This window comes from Miniopterus natalensis, chromosome 14 (assembly GCF_054644295.1).
Source record: "Miniopterus natalensis isolate mMinNat1 chromosome 14, mMinNat1.hap1, whole genome shotgun sequence".
NCBI lineage: Eukaryota > Metazoa > Chordata > Mammalia > Chiroptera > Miniopteridae > Miniopterus > Miniopterus natalensis.
In genome coordinates this window covers 36,616,219-36,642,384 of record NC_142094.1, presented here as the reverse complement: position 1 = coordinate 36,642,384, position 26,166 = coordinate 36,616,219, and the positions used below count along the sequence as shown (strand labels likewise).

Genomic DNA, 26,166 nt, shown 5'->3' with positions numbered 1-26,166 from the left:
TTTATATTAAAACTATGGTGTTTTAATTAAAACTATTAGCTTTTGTGTATTTATTTTATAACTGAACTCTCTGCTGAACTTCTACTAAATGTATGGTCATCCTGCTGCAAATGAATCAGTAATGGCTCATGTTCTAGCAAAAGTACACCACAGAAGGAAACCCGCTGGCGCCATTCGCTGGTGACCGACCATCGCGCCCTATCAATTTGAACAATGAGATAAGCATGTGTTCATAAATAGAAAGCAGGCACAACTGCAAATGTATGACATGTTTGTAAACTAAAACCCACCTGTATTTCCAATCTTTTCTCAGTTGCTTCTGTTTTTCAAGATAGTCACATCTGCAATAACCTTACCTCATTTTTAATATAACATTAAAGTCCTCTGGTGCAACCGGGATACGCACGCATGCACACACATACCAAGTTGGCTGAAAAGTCCATTAAGGTGTGGATGCACTGAGAGAGCCACAGAGGTCTTTCTTGAGTTCCAGTCTCTTTAAAGAAAGAGAAAGTAAGACTCGAGTGAAGCAATCCAAGTGCAGAATTTTTGCTGGATCTCCCCCAAATCTCAGTTATCTTGCTCACACCTTCTTTTTTAATGACTCCTCTTTTTCAAACCTTTCAAGAACATCAACTTTAGTTTTTGTGGAAAATCTTCTTTGCCCCCCATAGTTCATCAGTTCTCATAACTGTTAACAAACTTATATAATCTGACAATGCTAAATACAATGACATGAAGACTTGAGCATAAACACAAAACTAACTTTCGGTGAATCCAAGCGGGTGTAGGCGGAAGTGCACTGTCACTCAAATGGCAGGCTCCTGGTGAGTGGGTTCAGTTGCAGAGGCCACCAGCTGAATGGGGTAGGCTGACCCATCAAACTGCGCAAGTGGGAGTCAGTCCAATGCTTTATTTTAGAACCATCATGGTTAATATATACAATATACAAATACATATGAACATATATATGTGCGCATGTGTGAAACAGTCTTCTATTTCTATTTTGCCAAAGGTTTTTATTGTTGCTTAAAGTCTGGACTAGATTTTAAATTTTATCAAACGTTTTGCTGGCATCTATTAAGATGATTCTGATTTTTCTCACTTGACCTATTAATATTATATAGTACATTAAAAAGGACCGAAATATTCTTAGATTCCTAGAGTAAGTCTCACTTGTCATGGTATACTCTGTTTTGACGGTTTCCCTTTACTGATATTTTAAGAATCTCTATTCATAAAGACCCCTGCTGTTGAAATGATCTCTTCTCTGGCTCTCTCCTTTTTCTCAGTTAAAGAATTATTTATATTAATAGAGCAAAAATGCAGACATTTGAAAAAAAAGCTACTTCTACCTAATATAATAATCCTGCTCTTAATTGTTTTGATATTCTTAATATAACTGTTAGGAAAAAATCAACATTAGGTTTTCAGGGGCTTCCAAGTGAAAGGGGAGAATCCTATTTCATAGACATCGTGGAGGTGAGACACCAAAGAGGAGGCCAAGTGTGACTTCAGGTGCACAGCCCTCTCCTCCCACCGATTTTATAGCAAGTCCTTTTAGAAAGAACTTTGACTTGATGAACAGAATAAAAGAGAGGCTTAAAACAAGAATAGATACACTAAAAGCCAATCTCTTAATATGTCTTAATAGTCCAAAAAAATAATCACTTTTTCAGTAGTAAGGTTAAGAAAATAATGTATATTAGGTAACACAGAAAAGCTTTAAATGAACAAAAAACATTTTTAAAGAGTCTCTTGAAATATTGACACATCTTCTAATTTAATTATACCTGCCGTTTTATCACTTATGCAAAGAATATAAACTAGACCCTGTTTTTCTCTTATATCTAAATTCATTAAGCTCAGTCTTTTAAATGTTTCACTAGGTTTTGTTTGTTAGTTTAAAGGCTTGCATATAAAATTGTTTTTATAGACTGCTGATTTCTAGCTCCATGTGGAAACAGCAAATCGTACACAGGTTTTATTTCTGTTGTGGCTGATGGACTATAAAAGGGAAGGAGGGAGTGTTGACGAAGACTGGGAGATCTTTTCAGTCCTCACACTTGGCTTTTTTGCAAGCTGGAAGAGAATCATCATTTCCTTCTGATGGCCTAGGCTTCTTCACTGTGGAAATAATTCCAAAAGCAGTTTTCCTAGTTTCTATAAAACAAAGAAGAAAACCACAGTGCTTGAAGTTAAGACACGATTTAAAGAGGTAGTTGAACAAGTATCGCCATGTAGCTTTGACTTATAGCACCAGAAAATGATAAAACCACCATGAAATACGGAGTGCTGATGACATTTACTGTTATTACCCTTCCCCTGCCCCAAATACACAAATATCAGTGTATTACTAACATCTAGTTCATTCCTAAGGATTACGTCAAGGGTAAAGCTGCAGGGCAGGATATCCCCACTGTTTGTCCATGGCACCTTATACAACCAGGAACCAAGTTGTAGGCCCCAGTGCAGCAGATGCTTTATGTATGGGAGGAAGATGGATGAATCACAACAGCCAGTACAACAGTCAAATGGATAGCTTAGCTCCTATAAAAGCCGAGCTTTACATATATTCTATGTTAAGTAGTTAAGTTTTTTTTTAAGTCAAATGCAGAATTTGACTCAAAATTCATATTTTCCCTATTACATTTTTTTTAAAGCTTCCCTTTCTTGTCAGCACAAATTGTTACCCAAACTCTTTGATGATTCCTTACATTCATTTAAAATAGACAAAAATAATGGCAGAACTAACAAAGTGTGAACCAACTATTCCCTAATTTCAAGAAAATTTCGATAAAATCCTGATTAATCTGGTCATTTCCAGAGCTTAATGTGATGGGGGTTTAGGCTATATAATACAACAATCTCAAACTAATTATTTTGAAAATAAAAGCAAAATCATTTAATTCATGGTAAGTCCATACAGTAACCAATTCTCACAATGGAAACCAGGTCACTAAAATCCAGACAGGACACACAAGACTTCCGTAACTTAACTAGTATTTGTAGGCCAAATACCTTTGTCTATATGTAGCAACCTAGTCTGGAGTTTAAAATTCCTCTGGGTGGTATCAAGTAAATTACTTCTTGACCACTATCACTAGTGCCAAAAATTTCAAAGAGAATGAAGATAAAACAGAAAAGTGTAAATTAAAAAAAAACAACAAATCTCATCTTCATTCTCCAAAAGCTGAGCCTATCTATACTGCTAATTCCACTTTTATCATCTGATGAATAAGAAATTCAAAGGCTTCTAGTAGTGGAATTAATGTGAAAAGGAAGATCTACGTAAATGAAATGTGAGTAAAAAATGTATAGTCTACACATACTTGGTCATGTGAACACAAAATGAAAAAAGAATCACAAGCTGTAATAAATGTGAAAAGTTACAATTTGAGTTGTCAGTTCGGTTTTTACAACGCCTTTGTTGTTTCTGTGTTCTTAATAAATGGTGTAACACATATTGTGAACATTTCAGTTCTTTATGACAGTGACTTTCAGGAGGGAAAGCGCGCCCCCATGAAGAGGAGGAGGGAGAAAGGAAGAGGAGAAGCCCATCAAAATACAGGCAGGGACACACATGCAGAGCTTGAGAGGATGCACTCAGTACTCATTTCTGTATACAAACTATTCATTCCACAACTACAGAAAGTAAAGCCTGAAGCGAAGGATGAGAAAGCACTGCTGGGTACGGTTAAAACAGGTTGAGAAAAGACAACCCTAAAGGAACTCTGCAGGGCAGGATAATACAAGTAGATGTGGCTCAATTGTCTGGTAAAAATGACTGGCTCCTAAGATGACCACTGGATGTTTATTTTGGAAGAACCTGCTCACCTCCGTGAAGGAGCGCGGCTCGGCAGTTGGTGGACACCGCAGCCTTGGCATCACTTTCTGAGAGCCCAAACAACAGCCCCCTGCGGGTGGTTAAGGACTTCAACCGAGTCAGCCAAGGACACGAGACAAACACAAACATAACGGACAATGCCAGCTTACCTGGTCATGCTGAGATGCTTTACTTCTACCCAGTTCTTAGCCCAAATGGAACAAGCATTTGAGAAGGGGCTCATTTATCTCTAAACTTTTTAAATACAGCTCTTCATTCTTGTTCTTTTTCTAGCTCACCCTTAGTCCAGGAAACAAAAGGACAATGCTACCTAGAGCCTGGTGTAATTTGTTTTTGAAACTATTAATTGGTAAACTTATAGTAAAAGGTTAAGAAAAATATCTTGTTATAGTGTATCATTTCAAATACCAAATTTCCTGAAAGAAAATTTCAGTAACTTCTTGCTCAGAAAAGGATACAAGGTTGCCACATCATATGGCCCTCTTATTTCTAAAGGCTAAAATAAAACGAACAACAGAAATGAGAGAAGGTATTCATAACATTTTAAGGACTTCACCTGCAGTCAATTAATAGGATGGTTAAGTGTCCAAAAATAAACAAGTCAGGTGCATAAATTTAAGTCCTTATAATTTCGATTATTTTCTTAAGCTTTTGAAAATATAAAAGAACCTTAAAAAGCATCCTGCAACAGTATAAAGAAAAAAACTATTTATATAAACAAAACTTGGAGCCCAAAAGGAATGGGGATACATTTTACTCTTCAGCAATTACAATCAGCAAATACAGTTAAAAATCAAAACATGCAATAAATGTTTGTTATATTATTATTTTAATTTCTCCCCCTAGAAACTTTTCAAAGTTTTATAGCTTGAAAAGCAAAAACAAAGTACTTAATGGCAGACTTACCCTTTCTGCAGCACTAGATATAATTACATTCTATAAAACAGAAAGCGATCAATATTAATCTTAGATGTTAAAAAAGATTGAAGAGTCTTATAATACAAATAACCAGTAATCACATTTTAACATTTAAGCCTCTATAAATACCAACTGCTTTTCAAGATAAAGTAAATAATTAAAAGTGAAAGAATGAAAAGCCCTCCTGTCAAACTAAAGGCAGCTTATAATAAGCAGCAGAATAGGCCTTCTCAGCACATCTTAGAAAAGATGAATTAGTTTTAAAAACTAGTTGAAAAGGTCATATAACCTAAATTCAAATCACTGATGACAAACAATTATTGTCCAGACTGTTCTTTTCACAGTGGCTAACTTGCAAATTCCTTATTGAAAGGCACAGGCTTTCAACACATCTTTCCCTCCTCACATTATTATTCTCAGTATTTTTCTTCCCTTTAAAACTTGCATAGCTCATTGAAATGGGAGAATTTGCTCCTGTGCCTTGAGAACTTGCTGTTTTAAAGAAAAGGGATCAGTTTGATAATCTAGTGGATTGATAAGAATAAATTGCTAGATTTGAAAAATATCCAAAAATTAGGACACCATACCTTTCCTTTGCAGACCTGCATCAAATTGAGGGCATTGGAAATTGTGTACCTTCTCATTGTGGAGTCTTTGATAGCGGGGCTGTAGACAAGTTCAAAGCCCACACCTCGGTCGATTGCCTTCAGAGGAAAAAAAAACCTGTCAAGGATAAACACACACTGCCCTACTCTATTTTCACTAGTTCCCTCTCACCTCGCTCCTCACCTCCACTGCCCACCTCTTGCATGTCGAAGTACAGCCTTAAACAAAGGTGGATTTATGTCCAAGTAGCACCATCCACAAAAGAAAACAGATCTGTGTCTATTTGATCCACAGAGTTTATCTTAACTGTGGGGAGGCTGACTTTACATAAACAGGAATCATCAGAGGCTATGGGGAGTAAGGTCCCAGTGGGGTGGCAAAAGGCTGTTATTCCCTAAACTACCAAAAGGAAAAGAGGTGTGCTCCCTATACCTAGGGTAAACTGCCTGCAAACACAGTAAACCAACTAATTTGACCCAAAAATGAAGAAACAAAGAAATCAAGAGCTGAAAAATTTCCGAAGAACAGGGGTGGGAAGGCCTCTAGGGCAAGCCATTTATTGTATACATGTTGAACGAGGGGGGACAAATAGCCATGGCCGAATGTCTTATGTCAGGTGCTATGCTAAGAGTCCTCTGTATGTATTTAACCCTTATAATACTTTTCTAAGGAATTATGGTAGAGACTGCTAATTGCCCCTGATATCTGTTCTCCCACTTTTCTTTACTAACAGAGCCCCTGATTTTAAGCTGGGCTCATGGATGCCCAACAAAAAAGATGGAAGAAGGTTGGGCCCTTGACAATTTCGCCTAGCTCACCATGCACTTGGCCTTTTAGATGAGAAAAAAAGAAACTTCTTATTGTGAATAGGAGGCATCCACAGATAAGACCACACATAAGACAATAGCCTGGAAGTGGTGGAATGACATTGAAACCCACCACTATACTATTCAGCTTTCCTCTTCACCCATTCACAACAGATATGTTTTAAGCCAACTATGCACGAGAATGTTGAGAAAAAGCTGACATGGTTCCTCTCTTCTAAGAACTTAGTTTAGTGGGGGAGATCACCCAATAATCACACAAAAATACAAAACTTCACCTGTGATAAGTGCTACCAAGGAGAAGTTTGGGGATGGGTGAGGAAGGAGCATTTGCAGAGGAAGGGAGAAGTATGTGGAAGGGCTCTGGGGTTGGAGAGAGCACGGTAACACACAGAAGTCATGGGCCGGGGGACACAGAAAAAGGGGGAGCCTTGTGGTAAAAGTGGGGGGCTAAAAAGATGGAAAGGGCTAACTGTGCAGGTCTTTAGGACTGGTGACAGGATAATCTTCTAAGAGTAATGGGAAGCAGCTAAGGTCTTCAGCATGAAAGGGATGACTCCCCAATGGCAGTCACTAGGTTACAGGTCTTCTGAATGAACCAAGGAAGGAAGGCGGGCATAGATCAGGTGGTATGGTTCAAGTCTCCGCCTATGAGCTTCTACTACCCAGAGGAGGAAATTGGGACTGTTCCAGATGTAACTGCTGGAGGTCTACTCCAGAGTGTGTACAGGGAATGGAAAAACCTGTCTCCTTGCAGAACTGGCAGCCCGCCTTGACTTAATTCAGGTGCACCTGGCAGGCTCCTTCTACTTACCCTCCCTGAACACAGGTTTCCGTTTTCACACCCCACAATCTTCCCTTTCCTTCATTTTTCTTGCTGTCTCGAGGCTCCCAGATTTTATTTTGGATTTTCCTACATATCTGATATTAGATTTTACATGCTATTTTCCACACTGTAACTCCCCCTCTCCTCCTTTCAGGTGACTTTTCCCCACCTCTAATTCTTTGGCTTGTGTTGATTGTTTCTGGGAATGATTTGTATTCTGAAGCTCTCTGTGCCACACTGTTAAATGCACACCTGCCCTGTACACCTTGACAGCTGGTATAATACTTCTTTGTAACTCATAACTACCCTTTATACAAGTGTTTAATATATTTATATTCTAAGAAAATGTATTGTAGCTTATGGAAAAGAGGTCATGTGATAATGCTGTTTACTATGGATGATCCATTTTAAAAGAAACCAGGATGAACCTGGCAAACTGAAATTCATAAACCAAAACACCTCTGTCAGCCAATTACACTAACCCAGCCTTTTCTCTTACCAAAAGTACTAGTTAGCCAAAGAAGCTGCCATATTTCCCTTTCTCATCATTCTAGTTGCTGAACTAAGACCAGGAGGCGGTACAGTAGGTCGGAGAAGAGGGGAAACAAAAGATGTGAATGACACTCAGACTAGATGACCAGGTCCCTACGTATTCTTAATTGAACCTAAAATTTTACCCCCACCCCCACCATGGGGACCAGATAAAACTCTATTTTTTGGAGGGGGGAGAGGGGAGAAAAAGGAACATAATAATCAGCTTATTTTCCAAGAAAAAAAGTTCTGATTTTTGATCTTAGTATATCAATCAAGTTGACTTCAAAACTGCTAACAAAACTGAGACAGAGAAATTAAAGATAATGCGCTACTGAACATTTCTTTCGTAACACCTTATTTTAAATTTTTAGGTAGACTACAGACTCATTACCTGGGCTCTTGCTTCTAAGACCATTTTAATGAAAATTGCCTTAAGCTCATCAAATGATTGCTCGTAACAACCTTTTCATAAAGAATGCCAGTGCCTGCCTGATTGGCATTTGTTCGATTCTTGGACCAAAGGTTCTGAAATAGGGGGATTTCTTTACTGATGAGAAATAAGTCATAACGACGCTACAAACCAAGGGCAAGTGTGTGATACTTGAATCAAGAGATATTGGTGGTAAAATTCCAAGAACTAAGCAAAGCTTAACAGACTGAAGAGAGAAAGAAAATAGGGAGTTGATTACTGGGACAATATATGAATTCCCTGTTAGTCCCGTAAAAACTAGCTCTTTATTGAATTCCAAGGACGATACCTTGGTGTAGCATTCTTTAAGACAGGTTATTTGTTACATGATTCACAACTCAAGTAACATAAGGAAGCAACAAAAAGTCTTACTTGTATTTCTGCTCCTATCTATCCTATCTATCCCCACTTCCCATAGTCACTTTTACTAATTTCTTGTTCTTCCAGCTTCTTCACACAAATATAAGCAATATTATTTCCCTTTTTACCCAAAAGGTAGCCTGCTACACTCTTGTTCTGTCTTGAAGGGTTTCCATGTCGGCTCATAACTTCTGCATTGTTTTACACCTGCACAGCACTCCACTGTAGAGGTGCCGCATATATTTAACCAGGCCTCTTCTGATAGACTTCGGGTTGTTTCCATGTACCAGTAGAATACACACTAAAGTGGGATTTCTGGGTATTATGGGTTGAATTGTGAAGGTGTACCAAAGTGCTAACCCTCAGTATCTCAGTATGAGACCTTATTTGGAAATAGGATCACTACAGATGTAATTAGTTAAGATGAGGTCACACTGGAACAGGTTGGGCCCTCATCCAATATGACTGGTGTTCTTCTAAGATGATGGCCATGTGAAGACACAGTGGCAGGGAGAACACATTGTGAAGACAAAGGCAGAGATTGAAATTATGCAGCTGCAAGTCAAGGACCACCAAAAAGACTGCCAGCAAACCACCAGAAGCACTAGGCAGAGGCAAAGAAGGATTCCTCTACAGGTTTCAGAGAAAGCAGGACCCTGCTAATCTCTTTTTAAAAAAATTTTTTTGGTTTCCAAAGTTTATTAAAAATCAAAGAATAGAGCCTGGCTGGTGTCGCTCAGTGGTTGAATATTGACCTATGAACCAAGAGGTCATCAGTTTGATTCCCTGTCAGGGCACATGCCCGGTTGTGGGCTCCATCCCCAGTAGGGGGCGTGCAGGAGGCAGCCAATCAAAGTTTCTCTCTCATTGATACTCCTATTTCTCTATCCCACTCTCCTCTTCTCTAAAATCAGTAAAAACATTTTTAAAAAAAAAAAAAAAAATCAAAGAACAGAAAACATTACATAAAAATGTAAATTTTAGCTTCCACATTGTGGTCCACACACAAAAATTGAAACATAGTATCTTACTGTTAAACCTGTCGCATGTGGCCACAGTGGCAGCCAGGCCAGTTCATTTGGTTCACCCTAACATCTTGATTTCAGACTTACGGCCTCCAAAACTGTGAGATGAGAAATTTCTGTTAAATTAAGCCATCCGGTTTGTGGTACTTTGTTACTAATATATTAGGTCAGAGGGTAAAGCATTTGTAATTTTGATGGCTGTTGCCAAATTACCCAAAGAGATTGTTCCAATTTACACTTACAATCAGTATATGAGAATGCCTGTTTTCCCACAGACTTAAACAGTGTATCTGGGTTTATGCCAATCAGATAGGTGATTTTAATGTGAATTCTCTCATTATAATGAATTTAAAGCATCTTTTTGTATGTTCAAGGACCATTTGTATTTCCTTTCCTGTAAAATGTCTTTTTCATATAGTTAATCCATTCTTTTCATTTTTCATCTTCAATTTTTTTTAAAGTTTACCTCCCAATTTCTAGGAGCTCTTTATCTATTAAGGAGATTAGTCTTTTGTCTGCATTACGAGTGAAAACATTTCCACTAGTCTGTCATTAACTTTATTTTGTTATTTATTTATTTTGCTACACAAAATGTTGATGCTGGCAAGTTTGCTGGCACTGGTCCAAACATTAGATTAATGAAGTGCTAAACACATTTCGGTTCACAATACGTGTGATTAAAAAAATAAAGTTTATAGAGCACTCATACCCAATCAAGTATATATGGCATGGTTCCTGGAATAACCTCACTGCTTCAGACACTATTTACTGGACATCTCTCAGTGGGGACTAAGTGGACCACGAAGATGTTATGAGTTAGAGGAAGGATACACAAACACACACACACAAGAGAAGTGCTGAGGAAAAAATATCAAAAGGAGAGCATAAAACACACAATCACTGAAAATAACTCAATATACTTGAAGTCATTGTTGAATGGCAATAACATTGGAAAAACATAAAGGTAAAGGTATGTACTGCTTAAGAATCATTCTCAAAACCTGAATTCAGAAATTACTGTGTGCTTAAAGAGTTCTGCTGTAAAGTAATTTTAAACAGCATTTTCCAGTGGTGGGAAATGACAGCAGGTTAGAATAAAAGCTTGAGTACAAATCCCAAGTCAAGCCTTTGAGAAAGAAGTTTATCTATGTGAGTCAAAAATTACCTGAGTTTCAATTCCATTACCTCACAGTGGAGATAATTCACATCTACCCTACCCTAAAGCTGCTGGGCTAGAGTAGGTATAAAAGTGCTTAAACTATAAATGCTAAATAATTAGAAGTCACTTGATTATCCAAGAAGAGGAGTTAAATTCAATTTTTTAGAACCCCCAACTATCACGTGATAAATGTGATAGTATGCAATTCCCATACTCCGCAAGAATGTGTGGAAATGATGACTGAGCTTAAGCAACATTGTCACATGCTCAGTACTCCTCTCAAAATTTATCAGAAAAGAGCTGTTTTACAATATTCCCTTTAAATATATGACTTTAAAATTTGGGTACTTTTCAAGTACAGTTTTAGGAGCATATTTTTAGGGGCGGAACATAAGCCAACTAAAATTTTTCTGCACTGAATTCAATTTTTCCACACCATATAGGTCAATTTTCTCCTCATTGTCTCCCCCTATTCTTGGAATCCAGCCAATTTCTTAGCAGCAGAGACAGGAAAACAACTTGAGGAGGCTGTGATTCTACAGAGACAAAATAATAGGTGAGTCATTTATCTTGAAAAAATATATAAATTTTTAATTTTCCAATTCTGAGAGGATTAGGTATATGATCTGTGCTGTTTATTAAACTTTTTCTCCTTCTATAATACTTTTTTTTTTTTAAATGTCTTTATTGATTTCAGAGAAAGGAAGGGAGAGAGAGAGAGAAACATTAATGATGAGAGAGAGTCATTGATTGGCTGCCTCCTGCACATCCCCCACGGGGGAGGGGGGAGCCTGCAGCCCCAGGCACGTGCCCTGACCAGGAATCAAAATGTGATCTTATTGGTCATAGGTCGATGCTCAATCACTGAGCCACACCAGCCAGGCTTCCATAGTACTTTCTGAGAATGGGAGACTAAATGTTGGAAGCCACTCTTCTAAAGCAGCATCCTCCCCCTCCCAGGATCTGGCTGCTAATGCAAACATTGACAGCTGTGCTGACCATATTGCTAGCGATGTGAAATATCACCTTTATGATGGACTAAGACTTACAAGACAGTATGACAGATGGAAGAGGAAGGGTAGGGAAAACAAGAGAAACTATGTAGAAAGGTAACGAGAAAAATTCTATAGCAGAGGGAGGAACAAAAAGTCCTCGAAGGCATGGCTCCCGTCTTAGGTTACTATAAAGGCAACCTGGGCTTTTGTGTAAACCAGCATGCTTCAGTGCAGATTTTCATTGTGCATGGACCATTCCGACTGTTTTCCATGCCCTGCTTTGCACTAAAACATCTCCATAATTTACTAAATATTTTTTATTTTAAGCTTTCCTCCTGCTCCCCTTTAGTCAGTTTGCAAAAATAAAAATCCTCTTTTTAAAACTGCTTATTTATTACCAAGCCTTTTTTTTTTTTTGGTCTAAGAACACAGGTTCCTTCTGCCCCTTGTCCAGTTAGTTAATCTAAAGTTTCTACAGATTCAAGTACAGAATGGAAAGTGTAACACTTACCACATTAATAGGGGGTCTTTTGAAGTAAAATGGTAGTTTCTCTGTTACAGTTATGCAGACTAAATCCACATCTAAGTGTGTACAAGCAACCTGTCAAGGAGAAAAAACAGGTAAGCTCTTTTTTGTGGCTCCTCGGAGGTGGCTGGCTGTTTTAGGATGAAGCTGAACATCTCTTTCCCAGCCACTGGCTGCCAGACACACATTGATGTGGATGATGAATGCAAACTTCTACCTTTTATGAGAAGAGTTATGGCCACAGAAGTTGCTGCTGATGCTCTGGGAGAAAAAATGAAAGGGGTATGTGGTTCAAATCAGTGGTGGGAATGGCAAACAAGGTTTCCCATGAAGCAGGGAAACCTTGACCCACGGCCGTGTCCACCTGCTCCTGAGTAAGGGACATTCCTGTTACAGACCAAGGAGGACTGGAGAGAGAGAGCACAAATCTGTTCGGGTTGCATTATGGATGCCAATCTCAGTGTTCTCAACTTGGTCATTATAAATAAATAAAAAAAAGATATTCCTGGTCTCACTGATACGACTATGCCTTGTTGCCTAGAGACCAAAAGAGCTGGCAAAATCCACAAACTACAAACTTTTCAATTTCTCAAAAGAAGATGATGTGTGCAAATAGGTTGCGAGAAAGTCCCTATATATAAAAAGGTAAGTAACCTCGGCAAAGCACCCAAGATTCAGCATCCTGCAACACAAATGTCAATGCACTACTCTGAAGAAACAGAGTAATAAAAAAAATAAGGAAGAGGCTGCAAAATAGGCTAAACTTTTGGCTAAGAGAATGAAGGAGGCCAAAGAAATCACCCAGAACAGATTGCCAAGAGACACAGCTTCTACCTCCGAGTCCAGTCAAATATGAGTTTTTCTAAGAGTAATAAATAAGACCAGACATAAAAAACAAAACGGGAGTGGGGGGGAGCCAACAGGAAAACTGGCACATGTTAGGAATGGGAATGAGGTAAAGTCTGATATAAAGAAATACAAATAGACACTGTTCACTCCAAAGGTGTTATGACAGCTCTGTGTTGAAATGCACCTGAAATACACCTATTGAAATATAAAGTCAATGGTTAGCCATTCCTTCAGGTTTGGTTTGTACGGTTCAACTGTAACCTGGCTGAAGCAGTGTGATATGTCCACAGACCTTTAACAGACAGGGGCTAGAGACCCTCTGACTTGTGGTCGGCTACATAAGGATGGGTTGCTGAGAGGCTTCGTTTGTGGAAGGTTAGACTGTTCTAGAAAGGGAAAACTCACTGAAATCCAAGAAAAAAATAAGCCAAATGCTCTACTCTTTCCAAAAATCATTTATTATTGTGCTAGGAATTGTCTCAGGCCTGTGGTTCCCACCAGTCTATTGAGCCCCTGAAGAAACATTAACATGATACTACCAGTGGCATTTTGTTCAAATACTAACAAAAACAATCTACACAAATGGTCAAAACAGAGCTGTTAGAAATCAAATCATAATGAATGCATTTTCAGCATTTAATTTCCCTCTCCTTTGTTCTAATTTTTGCTATCACTTGTTGATCAATACCCTGCATTTACATCCCAAAGAGATTTGAAACTGCTTACAAAAGCTGCAAGCAAGATAAACAGATAAGAAAATCAGGATAAAAGGAAAACCAAGGAAGGAAAGTAAATTTGGGGAAAGGTTAGTAGTTTAAGAGTATAGGCCAAAAAACACTGCTAGAAGATGCATAGCCGGCTCTGACTTTTCCATTATTTGATTTTCAGTGATAATAATTGGCTGTTTTGTGCTATTAAAAATAAGACACACTCACAATGCTGGTACATATAGAACTGATGAACAAATTCAAACTGCCAGGTGGCTATGCTGACATACCAACATCAGTGGCAGGGACCAAAAGTAAGGAAGAGGGGTCACTCCTACCCCCACCACAGGCTCCCTGGCTTTAAGACAGTCCTAGTAACTTAGTAAGCCTGGGAAGTAATGCTGTTGTGGAATAAACACTTGGCTCATTAAGAATCTGCCCCATCCCAATTGCTACAGCTGTCCAACTCAGAAAAGTCATTAAAAATCAATAAGAACGGATGAAGAAAAGCTCTGAATAGCAGATAATACGAGTTCAGTTTCTGTTCACTATTTTTTAACTATCAGAATGCTAAGATCAAAAGTTCAGGAATACACTGCTGACACAGGATGAAAACAGGCACTCACAGGATCCCTAAGTCAGTACAGTCTCAAAAGGTACTTTTGCAATAGGTATCAAAATTTTAAGTGCACACACCATCAATTTCATCTATAACAATGTATTCTATAGACTCTAGAAGTATATTCTACAGCTATGTACTCTACAAATGCTCAAGGATATTAGTACGATAGACACTGTGAACACCAATCACAAAAGACTAGATGCAATTAAACATATATCAATTTTACTTACATAAATTATACATAGTCCCTTTAGACAATGGAATATGCTGACTCCTAAAAGGAAATTAAGTATATCTCTAACTGACATCAGGGAACCATCTCCAAGATATACTGTTAGGTGAAAAAAGCATGGTGTTACATAGAAGGAAGGAGAGAGGGAGAGAGAGAGGGAGGGAGGGAGGGAGGGAGGGAGGGAGGGAGGGAGGGAGGGAGGGAGGGAGGGAGGGACGGAGGGAGGACTAGGTAAATATTATTTCTGAGAAAATACATAGAACTGTTAGCAGTGGTTGCCTCTGGAGAGAAGGGAGAGGAATTGTTAGGTGGGAGAAAAGTGTACTTTTCAATGCTTATCTATTTGTACTGTTTGAAGTTATTATCATGAACAGAAATAACTTTTCATCTAAAAAAGCTGATTCGTTTTTTTAAAAGCATGCTAAACATTCTTCCCCAGACTAAAGCTGAATTAGGCCACTTTTTACTTATGTATTGGTCCTTTCCCCCCCTTTCCTATATAACTGGCTAATTAAAAAGTATCCTGAGTTGGCTTAAGTACATGCATTATAATATACGTTCAGTAACAAAGGACAGCTCCACTTGGTTCCTTCTGACACCTCAAACTTACAATGTCTCAAACTGAACTCTTTTGCTATTTAGCTTTCCATTAATCCAAATGTTCAATTGATACATTTAGGTAATTTTAAGAGTGTTGTTCATATTATAATAAAATGCTTTCTAAATCATTAAAAAAAGGTTATATTATGTCCAAACAATATTTATGGTGAAGAATCTTATAGTGGTTTTGGCAGGTTGTGTATGAATTCGTATCAGTTGTTCTTAACTTTTATTTGGCCAAGGTCTCCCATGAGGATTTAAGAAAAGTGTATTCTTAAAAATGCACACATACACATTTATTTTTTATTTTATAAGGGGAACAGGAGGATAGAGGTTCATAGTCCTCCCCAAATTCCCTTCATGGATGTCAGATTAACACATCTTGCTATTTTATGATAAATACTATGCAAGGGAGAGTCAGGTTCACCCCAGGAAAAGACAGATGCCCAGAGACAGTGTATAAAAAACAAAAACAAAACTCCCCTGAAAAACTTATTGAAAAGGAAGATCACTGCCCTGGCAGGTGTGGCTCAGAGGTTATAGTGTCGGCCCACACACTAAAGTCTCGGGTTTGATTCCTGGTCAAGGGCATGTACCTGGGTTGCAGGTTTGATCCCTCGCAGGGCCCATGCAGGAGACAACCAATCGATGTGCCTCTCTCACAGTGATCTCCCTCTCTCTCACACTGATATCTCTTTCTCCCTCTCTCTGCCCCCGCTCCCCCCCCCCTTCCACTCCATATAAAGTCAATGGGAAAACAGCCTAGGGTGAGGGTTAAAAAAAGATTAGCAGGCTCCCCTCCCAGTGATAAATCCAGAAGTAGGTCTGAATCATCCTCATTTTCACAAATATACCCAGCAATTTTGAAGCTGGGGGAGCCAGAAGCACTGTCCTGAAAAACACCCGCTTTCCTCAAGAGCCCGAGGCACTGGCAGCACACTCCACACAGTGCCCTCTGAAGGGTAGCAGGCATGGGCTTGGGAAGCAGGAAGCAAACAGAACTCTTATTTCCATTTATTTTTTAATCACTCTCTTAAAACTTGTTTTGTGTGTATTACCTTTTAAAGCACACTGTTATAATGAAGTATGCAAATAATTTATAAGAAAACAAACATACATACATTGGGATGAGGGCTCAATGCTTTTTGAATTGAGAGGGTGCACAACCTAAGTTGTCTGGCGACCCTGGACTGAATAACCTGAACTCACCTCACCCTGTCCAGTCACTTTAAATCTTAAATGGGAGTAACTAACTCAGAAGCTCCTAAAGCTTCTCTGAAACTCTCTGCCACAATCCACCCCATCCCCCATCCTCAGAAGCCCCATCCACTGGACTCCCCGCACAGCCTTTCACCTTTGCTTTGTTCCTGGGGTAGCTATACAGAGGAAGGGCTGATCTGAGATATCTTCCAGATACTCCTTGTGGAAAAGGGAATGTTATTTCCCATGCAAACAATGCTATTTAAGGTGGCTAGATTTTATATTACTAATTGTGAACATGTGTGTGTATGCTTTTATGACTCACCTTAGAGACCTAACTTAGTTTTAGAATATCATATCTACACCTGTTAAATTAATCAACTTTCAAACCAAACAAATGAAGGCAATTCAGGATACAACCTCTTAAATGACAAACTCATTTCATTTGACCTGATTCCAGACCATGATATCCTTTAAAAAGCTTTATTTAAATTGATTTTCTGTAGAAAACAGGGGGAGTGCTAACTTCAGCTGAGTCTTAGAGAACCAGTTAGAAGTTGTTCCAATTTTAAAAACTGTTTTTAAGTAACTTTTTGAGTACATCTGTATAACCAAGTTCAAACAAACACTGTGTGAACCATTTATAACTTTCTTCCCTCTTCCAGAATACTTGTTTCACTCACCATCATCAAGCATGTGTTCATGCTTTTAAATTTATTTTTTTTAATAGTCTGAGAAAAGTAACTAATAAGATAAACAATTAAGATAAAATTGCTGTATGGAATTATAATGTATTCTAAAACCTAGAAGTCCTAGCTAGCTCTATTACATACTATCTGAGATTTAGAGCAAATCGCTTAGCCTGAGCCTCAGTTTTCTCTTCTACAAAATGGGGAGAGTAACAAATATGTGTCCCAATTATCCCTCAGGAGTGTTTTATTAAAGGTAAAAAATATGTAAGTCTTTGGAAGGTAATATAAATGTATGCCTTCCAGCCATAATGCCATGTTTTAAGAGTTCTGTTTGTTTCTCCAATCACCAGTAAACAGCTGTGGAAATATAAGTTATATGCTTTTCTAAATCAATTTTTAAAAAAATGTAGTACAACAAACATTGGTATGTTACTAACTTTTAGTGTACACATAACTGAGTTGTTATTTAATAACAAAACTAAGTTACTATTGAATAAATGTGGAAACTGCCCAAGGTCCTCCTTATACTGTACACCATGGTTCCATTAATGAATCAGAATCTCCTGTGGAACTTGAAACAAACAGGTACCCAGGCTCAATCCCAAACCTACTGGATCAGAATCTCCAGTGGTGGGGGCTGAATAGTCCTGATTTTAAAAAGTTCCACAGGGCTCTTTGATGACTAAGAACTACTCCCTTCTACTGACCCCTTTTTCTAAAACAACATTGAAAATTACTATAATTGAACATTTTATGAACGGAGTCATTAAAAACAAAGTTATTCATAGGTAAGTTATGCTGTTTCCCTGCAATAATATACACATTTAAGAATTGATAGTATACCTTGAAAATTGAATTTACCACACATCAGTCTCCTTTGTCAACAGCTCCATCTACTGGATAAACTTAAGCAAAATCTTCCTATAATTTTGGAACTAAATTTTGCTTAAAAATAAACTATGCTGTAAAATTAAAACATGTAAGACCAGCACTTTTTTTCTTCCTGTAATATCCCTTTGATGGATATAATTTTTGGAGAGAGATACTTTTCAGAACCTAAAGGTAACATTCAGAACTTTCTAAAAGTATTTATACCTCATTTTACAATGTAAAACATATTCCTGAAAAATGGTATTACAGCTGATTTTTTTCCTTTTCTATAATCATTTAAAATGTCCAGTATGTTGCCCATCCGGGCATGGCTCAACGGTTGAGCGTTGACCTAGGATCCAGGCGATCGGGGTTCGATTCCTGGTCAGGGCACATGCCCAGGTTGTGGGTTCAATCCCCAGTCGGGGGCATGCAGGAGGCAGCCGATCAATGACTCTCTCATCATTGATGTTTCTATCTCTCTCTCTCTCCCTCTCCTTTCCTCACTCTGAAATCAATAAAGATATATTAAAAAAAAAAAAAAAAGTCCAGTATGTTGACAAAAATATGCATACCTGTTATACAACTTTCCTTCCTGAAAAAAAAAATCACAGAAATGGCAATTTTAATAGTAAAAAAGGAATTAAATTTATAAAGGCTCTCAGACCAGAAAGGGGGATATAGTATCAGCAGATGGTTGACTTTGGAAAATTTCTAGGAGACTGATGCCTGACATGATCATGCTGGCATATGGGCCACACCTCAGAGCATGCCAAGGAGAAAGATCAGACAGAAGTAGGAGCTTTCATGCCACAGTAGAACTTATACCTTTCTTCCCTAAAAGGCAGCAGCAAATAGTCAGAAGGGCAGAAACGGAAGTGATTTTTTAGGACTACAAGAGAGGAGCCAACATTTATTAATAGAAATTTCCAATGAATGAATGAATGAACGAAGCAGAGATAAAGAGAAGAAATCTTGATGAGTTTTTCAAATCTGAGCCCATCAAATGTCTACCAGGATGAACAAAACATGCCACTTAAATACACCCTGTGCAATTCCAGAACTGTAAGTGAAAAATCCTAAAAGTTTCTGGACAGGGCAAAATAGATTACCTACAAAGGCATAATAATCAGACTTCTTTTAAAAAATAATAAACACTATTTTCTTTTACTTAATCTGTTACTTACATGAAAAAGTTTTTCTGTCTTTGGAAAAACTGCAACAATATCATATAGTCGGACCCTCGAAGAAGTTGCTCTCTAGTAATAAAAAGAATGTTATTATACAGTAACAAGAACAATACACATGGAATTCTGCCTAGTGGTCTGGCTACACACCTAGTAGGGCACTTACATTTTTGCTTTGCTTTGTATGTTCACAGAGATTTTCTAAGCATATGAGAATTTAGATACAAACATCCATTCCACCAACCTTCCACCCTCCTTCCTACACTGTCATACTTTAACTGTATATCAAGCATTGTGTTTGAGACCCAAAAATCAAATTAGATAGCCCTTGCTTTACAAGCTAGTGCAGTTTGTCAGACATTGACTGAGTACCTACTGTGTGCAGAACATGAGGGGTACAGAATCATCTAAGGCCTATGTCTGCCCTTCATGGAATTCACAATTTTGTTGGGAGACAAGAAATATACTTGACTAAGTGCGAGGTTCACAAAAAGAATATTGATAAATAGAAATTAAACTGCTAGATGTGCAGGAAAATATCTGAAAATCCAAGGACAGAAAGAGAGAACTATATCAGTTAAAGAGTTATTGTTTAAAAAAGATAATTTCAAACTTATATTGTATGTGTATGTATGTGAAAAGACTGGAAAAATATATCTTCAAATGTACAATCTCTGAATGACAGAATGTGTGGTATTTCTTGTTTGCTTGTTGGCACTTTCTAAATGTTTACAATCTCTTATTTTGTAAAAAAGAAAAGGCATAATAAAAAGTTGAGAAGAGGAAGGTTTAAAAGCAGTAGCAGGTGCTGTGTTTAAGCATGTAAGAAGGCCTGTTGGGCAGACGTGTACTGAGACAGGGCAGGCTCCAGATTTTAGAGAAAGCCAGGATCCAGGATCCTCTGCCCTCTGCTTGCCCACTACCACTTGGGAAGGGCACAAAAAAGGGCCAGGATGTTCATAATAACAATAGTAAACAGAAGTCTTTGTAATCTATTTAAAAAAAAAAAAATCAGTTCCATTTGTCTACCTGGGCCTACAAAACCAGAAGCTGCCTTGCAGCTGTATAAAATACCGAAATTGGCTTTCCACAACTTTAGCAATGCTGTTATAAAGGAGGCTAGCCTTTCCTCGATAACTCCTTTTCTATGATAGAGGAATCTATTCTAGCTAAAAACAGCTCACCTTCTCAGGGATCTCACCTTCTCTCTTTCCCACTAGATCCCTCTTATCAGCAGCAGGCATAGTCAAGTCTCTCCCATTTAACAAACAAAACCTGTGCAGCAGGTTCTCATCCACCAACCTCCTTATGCCTTGTTCCCCCAAGGAGTCCAATTTCTCATACTGACTGCGTTTTCTCACATCCCTATCATTTGCATAAAATTGGTTTTTGCTTTCCTGTCAATTGACCCAACAGACATCTTTTAGCCTTCGGCCTGCTTGACTACTCAGGCACACGGATGCTTTCTCCTGTTTCCCCTTCATGCTGCTTGCTGTCTTACTTCTCAGGAAGTCCCTCCTCAGCTTCCAATCCTATCCTCCTCTACCGTTAAATGCTGAAACTCCTCAGGACTCCGTCCCAGACCTCCTCTTCCCACATCACACTTGGACCAGGGAGTCTCATCCACGCCCGTGATTTCAATTATTTTCTACAGGGCGACCGCTTCCAAGTCAGTATCTTTGATTAGGACCGCTCTTCTGAGAGCAATGCCTTTCTTTCCAACTGCCATTTGATAGGATCCACTGGAACTTTTACAATAACCCATCATGTCTCAAATGCTATGCCCCCAAACCTGCTTCTCTTTGTATGTCCCACCTCATCAAATGGTACCACCATCTACCTATCTGGCTGCTCAGGCCACACCAGGGAGTCACCATCCTATATACAATCAACCATCAAACCCCATCAATCCTCCCATCTGGATGCCTCTCAAATCCCCTCCTTAGGCCCTCTGATCCATTCTCTATAGTGCAAACCTCCCTTGGTTAAGATCCGCTCACCTAGACCAACCTCCCTAACCTCATCCCAGATTAGCCAGCTCAGTAGGCTCAACCCTAGTGGTGGTGTTTCACTTCCCAGAACACACCATGTTTTCCTTGGCTTCAGAGCCTTTGCATAATCCATCTTGTCTATGGGAACACTCTCCCCACAACTCAGCACCTGTATAACACTTACCGATTCTTCTGGGCCCACCTTGAACATCAACTTCCTCAGACTGGCCCCCAGAGTCTCCTTTCTTTACTACCTCCCCCTTTTTAGATATTCCTCATAGATTTAAAAGGATTATGTCTGTATTATTCACAGCAATATCTGCAACATCCACCTTATGTCTGGGTCATGGGAGTTCAATGACTAAGTTGCCCAAGGACTCGTATATTGTGGTATCCCTGTACATGTGCTAGGAATAGAAGAGATTCTGTTATATTATGTGAATTCTGAGGACAGGGAGAGCAGGCAGGTGTCACTCATGGGGGGGTAGGAGTGTAAGAATAGGGTAAGTTGAAAAAAAATACTTTCAACATTAACCAATACAACTTGCAAGTACAAAAAGAGGGTAGAAAGATAATTAACTTACCAAAACATTGCAGTGAGATGGATCAGAAACAATAATTGTCAGTCTAGTTAAAATTTTTATTGGTCTTGATTTTCCCTATAATAAAAAACATGCCATTAAAAAAGCACAAAATACAAATGACTGATTTTCCTCTTTACCAGTGGAAGTATTCATTAAAGGTATCAGCAATAAGGGTAATAAAGATCAGTAAAACCTAGTCTTCATTCTCAAAGAATTTATAATACAGCTAGAGAAAAAAGACGTTTATGTTAAACTACTTAATGAGATAACTTAAAGGCTGTAGGACTTCAGGAAAGAAGATTACCAAAAGAAGTATGGAATCAATAGTAAGAGAATGTTTCATGGAAGAGCTGAGTCTTTTTCCCCCCATATTATTATGTAAAATTTTTTAAATTTAATTTTTTCCATCACCATGTATTCCTTCTATGCCCCCTTCCACCCCCACCCATTCCCCTTCCACTCCCACAATCAATAAGAATAGTAGACAGAGGAAGGGGCAGTGCAGGGCAGAGAACCATACCTATCACTGGGCGTGTCTGCACTGAATGAATAGGTTATTATGCTTCTTAAACAACAAAACACCTACCTGTACAATTGGCAAAGTTGTAAAGAGTTCTGAAACAGCTATTGGTTTTTCAATTTCCTACAACAAACAATAAACAGTCACCCTAGATTGTACATGTTAATGGGACAAAGCATAATGGAAAATTTACTAGGGGTTTGCAGAAAAGATAATTTAAAAAAATTAAATATTGTGATTATAGTCAGTCAATAACAATGAAATTTTTAAAAGTGACTTTATTGAGTGACTTAATTAACATCAAATCAACCTTAAGAATCCTCACAGCATGCCCTAGTACTACACAAAAAATAATTTGCACAAATATGCATCAACTCAACTCTTATAAATTAAAAATAGTGCACAGAGAGTGCATTTTAAAGAACTGCAAGAAAATATACTTATCTGTAGGTTGAGTACTACAAATATAAACATAGTTATAAAAACTGGTTATTATTAACTTCAGAAATTGTATTTTACCTGTTTCTTTTCCTTAAATTCAACAACGTGATTGATGGCAACAACTGAATAGCCAACTGAAAAGAAAAATGGAACATTCTTCTTAAATATAACAACCTTTCTTTCCTGTACATATAGAGCCACCCCAATTCTAGACTAGGAGGGAGTTTGCAGAGTGGTATGGGTATGGGCTCCAGTCAGACTGCCTGCTTTCAGATCTAAGCATTACCGATTACAAGTTTCAGGTTCTTCATCTGTCAAAATGGTGATAACAGAACTTATCGTATACCTGTCATGAGAATGAAATGAGATAATACACATAGGGTGTTTTAGAACAGTGCCTGGAACATAGTTAAGGTTTTGTTTGGCCTCTGTGATATATTATTAGCATGATACTAAACATCCTTAACTTTGTGTGTCTCCTTTCCAATGATCGTTCTCTTTCATATTCCTCTTTTCATTTTCACCCCATCACTCATTTCTTTTGTTTTTACCCTTTCTACTTCCTTCAGAGGCCTTTTTCCTAAGGGGAAATAGAGTAAAGGCTCCCTCACATCACTGTCCACCATCATGATTGGGAACTCTTTGAGGCCAGGGCCTTGCTCTATTGGCCTCAACACAGAGCACTGTTCTGGGCATTTGGACTACCAAAAGTACGTCTAAATCATAATCTTCAAGTTATTTAAATACCAATGGGGGGGGATGACAAGATATGAAAACATAATACATATATATATATATATTTTAAATAATGCATATTAATGCCAAAATAGTGGTCCTTCCTCTCATCAGTTTGTCTAACTTCTTTTTTCCTTCCTCACTCAAATATTTTTTGAGTATCCATTATTTGACAGGCCGTGTGCCAAGTATTGAGAATACAGAAAAACCAGAAGATAAAAGAGAAGTCTGCCTGTACAATACTTCGTGCTTCACCTTTCACTCAGTCACAGCAACTAACCCCCACCAACACCACCCCACCACCATTCTTCTTTACCAAGCTCCCAAGTCTACTCTAAGCCTTATTGTTATACCCACTTGGGATATCCTAAACAACGTCCCTGCTGTCCTTCAGAAATGTCAACTAGATTCAATTTCTCCGCAAACTTTTCTTAAACTACTCATCTGGCACCTTAGGATTACTTCTCCAACCAGTCTCTGGTGTAACTTTTATTTATATAGCATATTTCTGAAGCTTATTGGTTTCTTGCATCACATCATAAACTAAGAACCAGGGCTCTGTCTTCTCTATTGTTTGAAAATTTCCACTCACCAAACAGCAGTCCTTTACCTCTAACTTAAAAAACTGGAGTGACTTTCCATCATGTCATGACTTTTCATTTAATTTTAATTATACACATTGGGTGACAACGTATATATACACTTTACCTATCTCCTTCAAGCATATATTAAATTGGGGCAATTTTCTAAACAAATGATTATAACTTCTCTGTATTTTTTTAAAAAGGTGTACAGTTTATTAATTTATTCCATAAACATTAACTGAGTAACCACCATGCTTCGCCAGGGCTGCTGAGTGACTGTGCTGAGCACAATAAATAAGTAAAAGAACAAATAGAAAGACATGGCCCCTCTCTAAAGAATATCATGATTCACTCATTAAGGAAGCAGTACAAAGCAAATTACACCCAGAAAAACTGAGTTTCAAGGAACCATCAAATAGAGCGCTAAACGGCCCAGATCATCATGTCTACCTCCTTTCTACTGGTGAGGGAAGTATTCTCTGAGGGACAGTGCCAATGAGTGGCTGCAATGGAAAGAGAAAGTCATCTCGAGACAGACAGTTCGTAAAGGGGACAAGAAGGATGCTGCAGAAATCCACTTTGATAAAGGGTGGCTTTACCCAGCACCATCTCTGAAAGGCATCATTACCAGCTCTCACAGACCTCAGAGCTGAGGAATGGATCTTCCTGCAGACACCTGTTTATTTTAAAACTCCCCTATCCCCACATCTAAGGAAGAAACCAGCGACAATGATTAGTCCCAATAATTAAAACAGGTTATCTCCGATCACACTTGGAAGCCCTGGCTTCTACCATCCATCAGCTGTGCGGCCCGATGCAAACCTCCCACCTCCACAAGGCCTCGGTTTCCTCAGTCTGCAGGGAAGAAGGAGCTAGAATGGGTAACAGCTACCCACGGCCTTCGAATCTCCCGCGTTCGGGACCCAAGCAACACCGCGGTGGGCTTGAGCTTCAGGGGCATCCCAGAGGCCCGGCCCGAACGATGCCCGGCCGCGCCGGGTCCCTCCCCAACGTGGCCCAACAGTCTGGGGGGCGTCGCAGCTTGGCAGGCACCGCGGTCCAAGAAACCAGGGCGACTCACGGTGAGCGGCGTTCTCCACGAGCCCGCGCAGCGCCTTCAGGTCCGAGCCCGCCCGCAGGTCCAAATCCGCGAACACCGCCATGCTGAGGTTACGTACCGCCGGCCGCCCTTCCGCGCAGCCGCCGGGCCCGCCCCGAGGCATGCTGGGACTTGTAGTTTAAGCAGGCGCTTGCCTCGCCAAGTACCAGCAAACCCCAAGGCCTCATTCCATTCCTTTGTGTTCTGAATGAGAATGTTTGGTTGCCCCCGCCCCGAGGGATTAAAATCTCCCACTATTTCTGCTGTTAAATGGTGTAGAAAGTGATTCCTTCGAAATGCAAGTATACAGCATTTATTGAGCGCCTACTATGAACCAGAAACTCTCGCTAAGGGCTGGTAATGCTTTTTAAAAAGATAAATAATCCATTTTTCTTTCCTTCCTCTAAAGTCTATGCTGTTATTCAAAATGGGCTTATCCGGAAGAGGGGGAATCTGACCCGAAAACCTCGAAAGAGGACTGCCCCACAAAAGCGAAGGCTCTTTTTTGCCCAATCAGAACTGGCTGTGACCTAGCATCCCTTTCTATCACTTAACATCTTCAACCACGAGATGGCAGGGCTCTCCCTAGGATGAGCGGGGAGCTGCAACACTGGTTTGGCAAAAAACAGGTTTGATAAGGGAGGTGCAAAATTGAAATATTTTCCAGTTTTCCAGTAGAGAAGTGTACAAGGTGGTGTCAACAAGAGTTCGCTGCCATCAATCCATTGTCAACAGGAGTCCCAGTCTGCGGTGGAAAGGACACATTTTACTCAGGTATAAACAGTTTGCAAACTGGAAAACCCAGCCTCTAATGGAAATGGAAAGTGGCTCCTCTGAGACCAAGGGGAGGACCACTTATATAGAGACAGCGCCTGCCCTGGTCCCTGATTGGTCCTTTTTTTTTTTTTTTTTACAAATTAGGAATCCAAATTTACACAATTTGATTGGTCCAAATAACATGGGTCGGATTGGTCAGAATCACATTCTGATTGGTTGTTATGGAGCAGTTCTGATTGGTCAGTAAAGATGCAAATGAGGCTGTAGCAGCATAGCTCCGCTGAACAGGGCAATTCTCAGCCCTTTCATTGAAAAATGACACCAGGAACTCCCTCGTAAGGTTTGACTCAAATGGCAGGAACACAGTGCAGGGGCTTGACAGCCCAG

General features: G+C 39.1%; 1 protein-coding gene across 2 annotated transcripts; it reads right to left on the bottom strand.

The window, feature by feature from the left end:
• Positions 1–893: 893 nt before the first annotated feature.
• RPP30 (ribonuclease P/MRP subunit p30) lies at positions 894–25,073 on the bottom strand. Of its 2 annotated transcripts, XM_016220807.2 has the most exons (11): positions 24,985–25,073; positions 22,663–22,718; positions 22,210–22,266; positions 21,624–21,698; positions 19,049–19,120; positions 12,075–12,164; positions 5,353–5,469; positions 4,754–4,783; positions 4,306–4,343; positions 3,838–3,917; positions 894–2,163 (listed from the first exon to the last, which is right to left on the bottom strand). In XM_016220807.2, exons 1-11 carry the CDS (start codon positions 25,064–25,066, stop codon positions 2,054–2,056), a joined length of 807 nt encoding a protein of 268 aa, XP_016076293.2. In that variant the 5' UTR covers positions 25,067–25,073; the 3' UTR covers positions 894–2,053. The 2 variants fall into 2 exon arrangements, with proteins under 2 accessions (XP_016076293.2, XP_016076295.2); XM_016220809.2 differs by lacking the exon at positions 12,075–12,164.
• Positions 25,074–26,166: the final 1,093 nt, after the last annotated feature.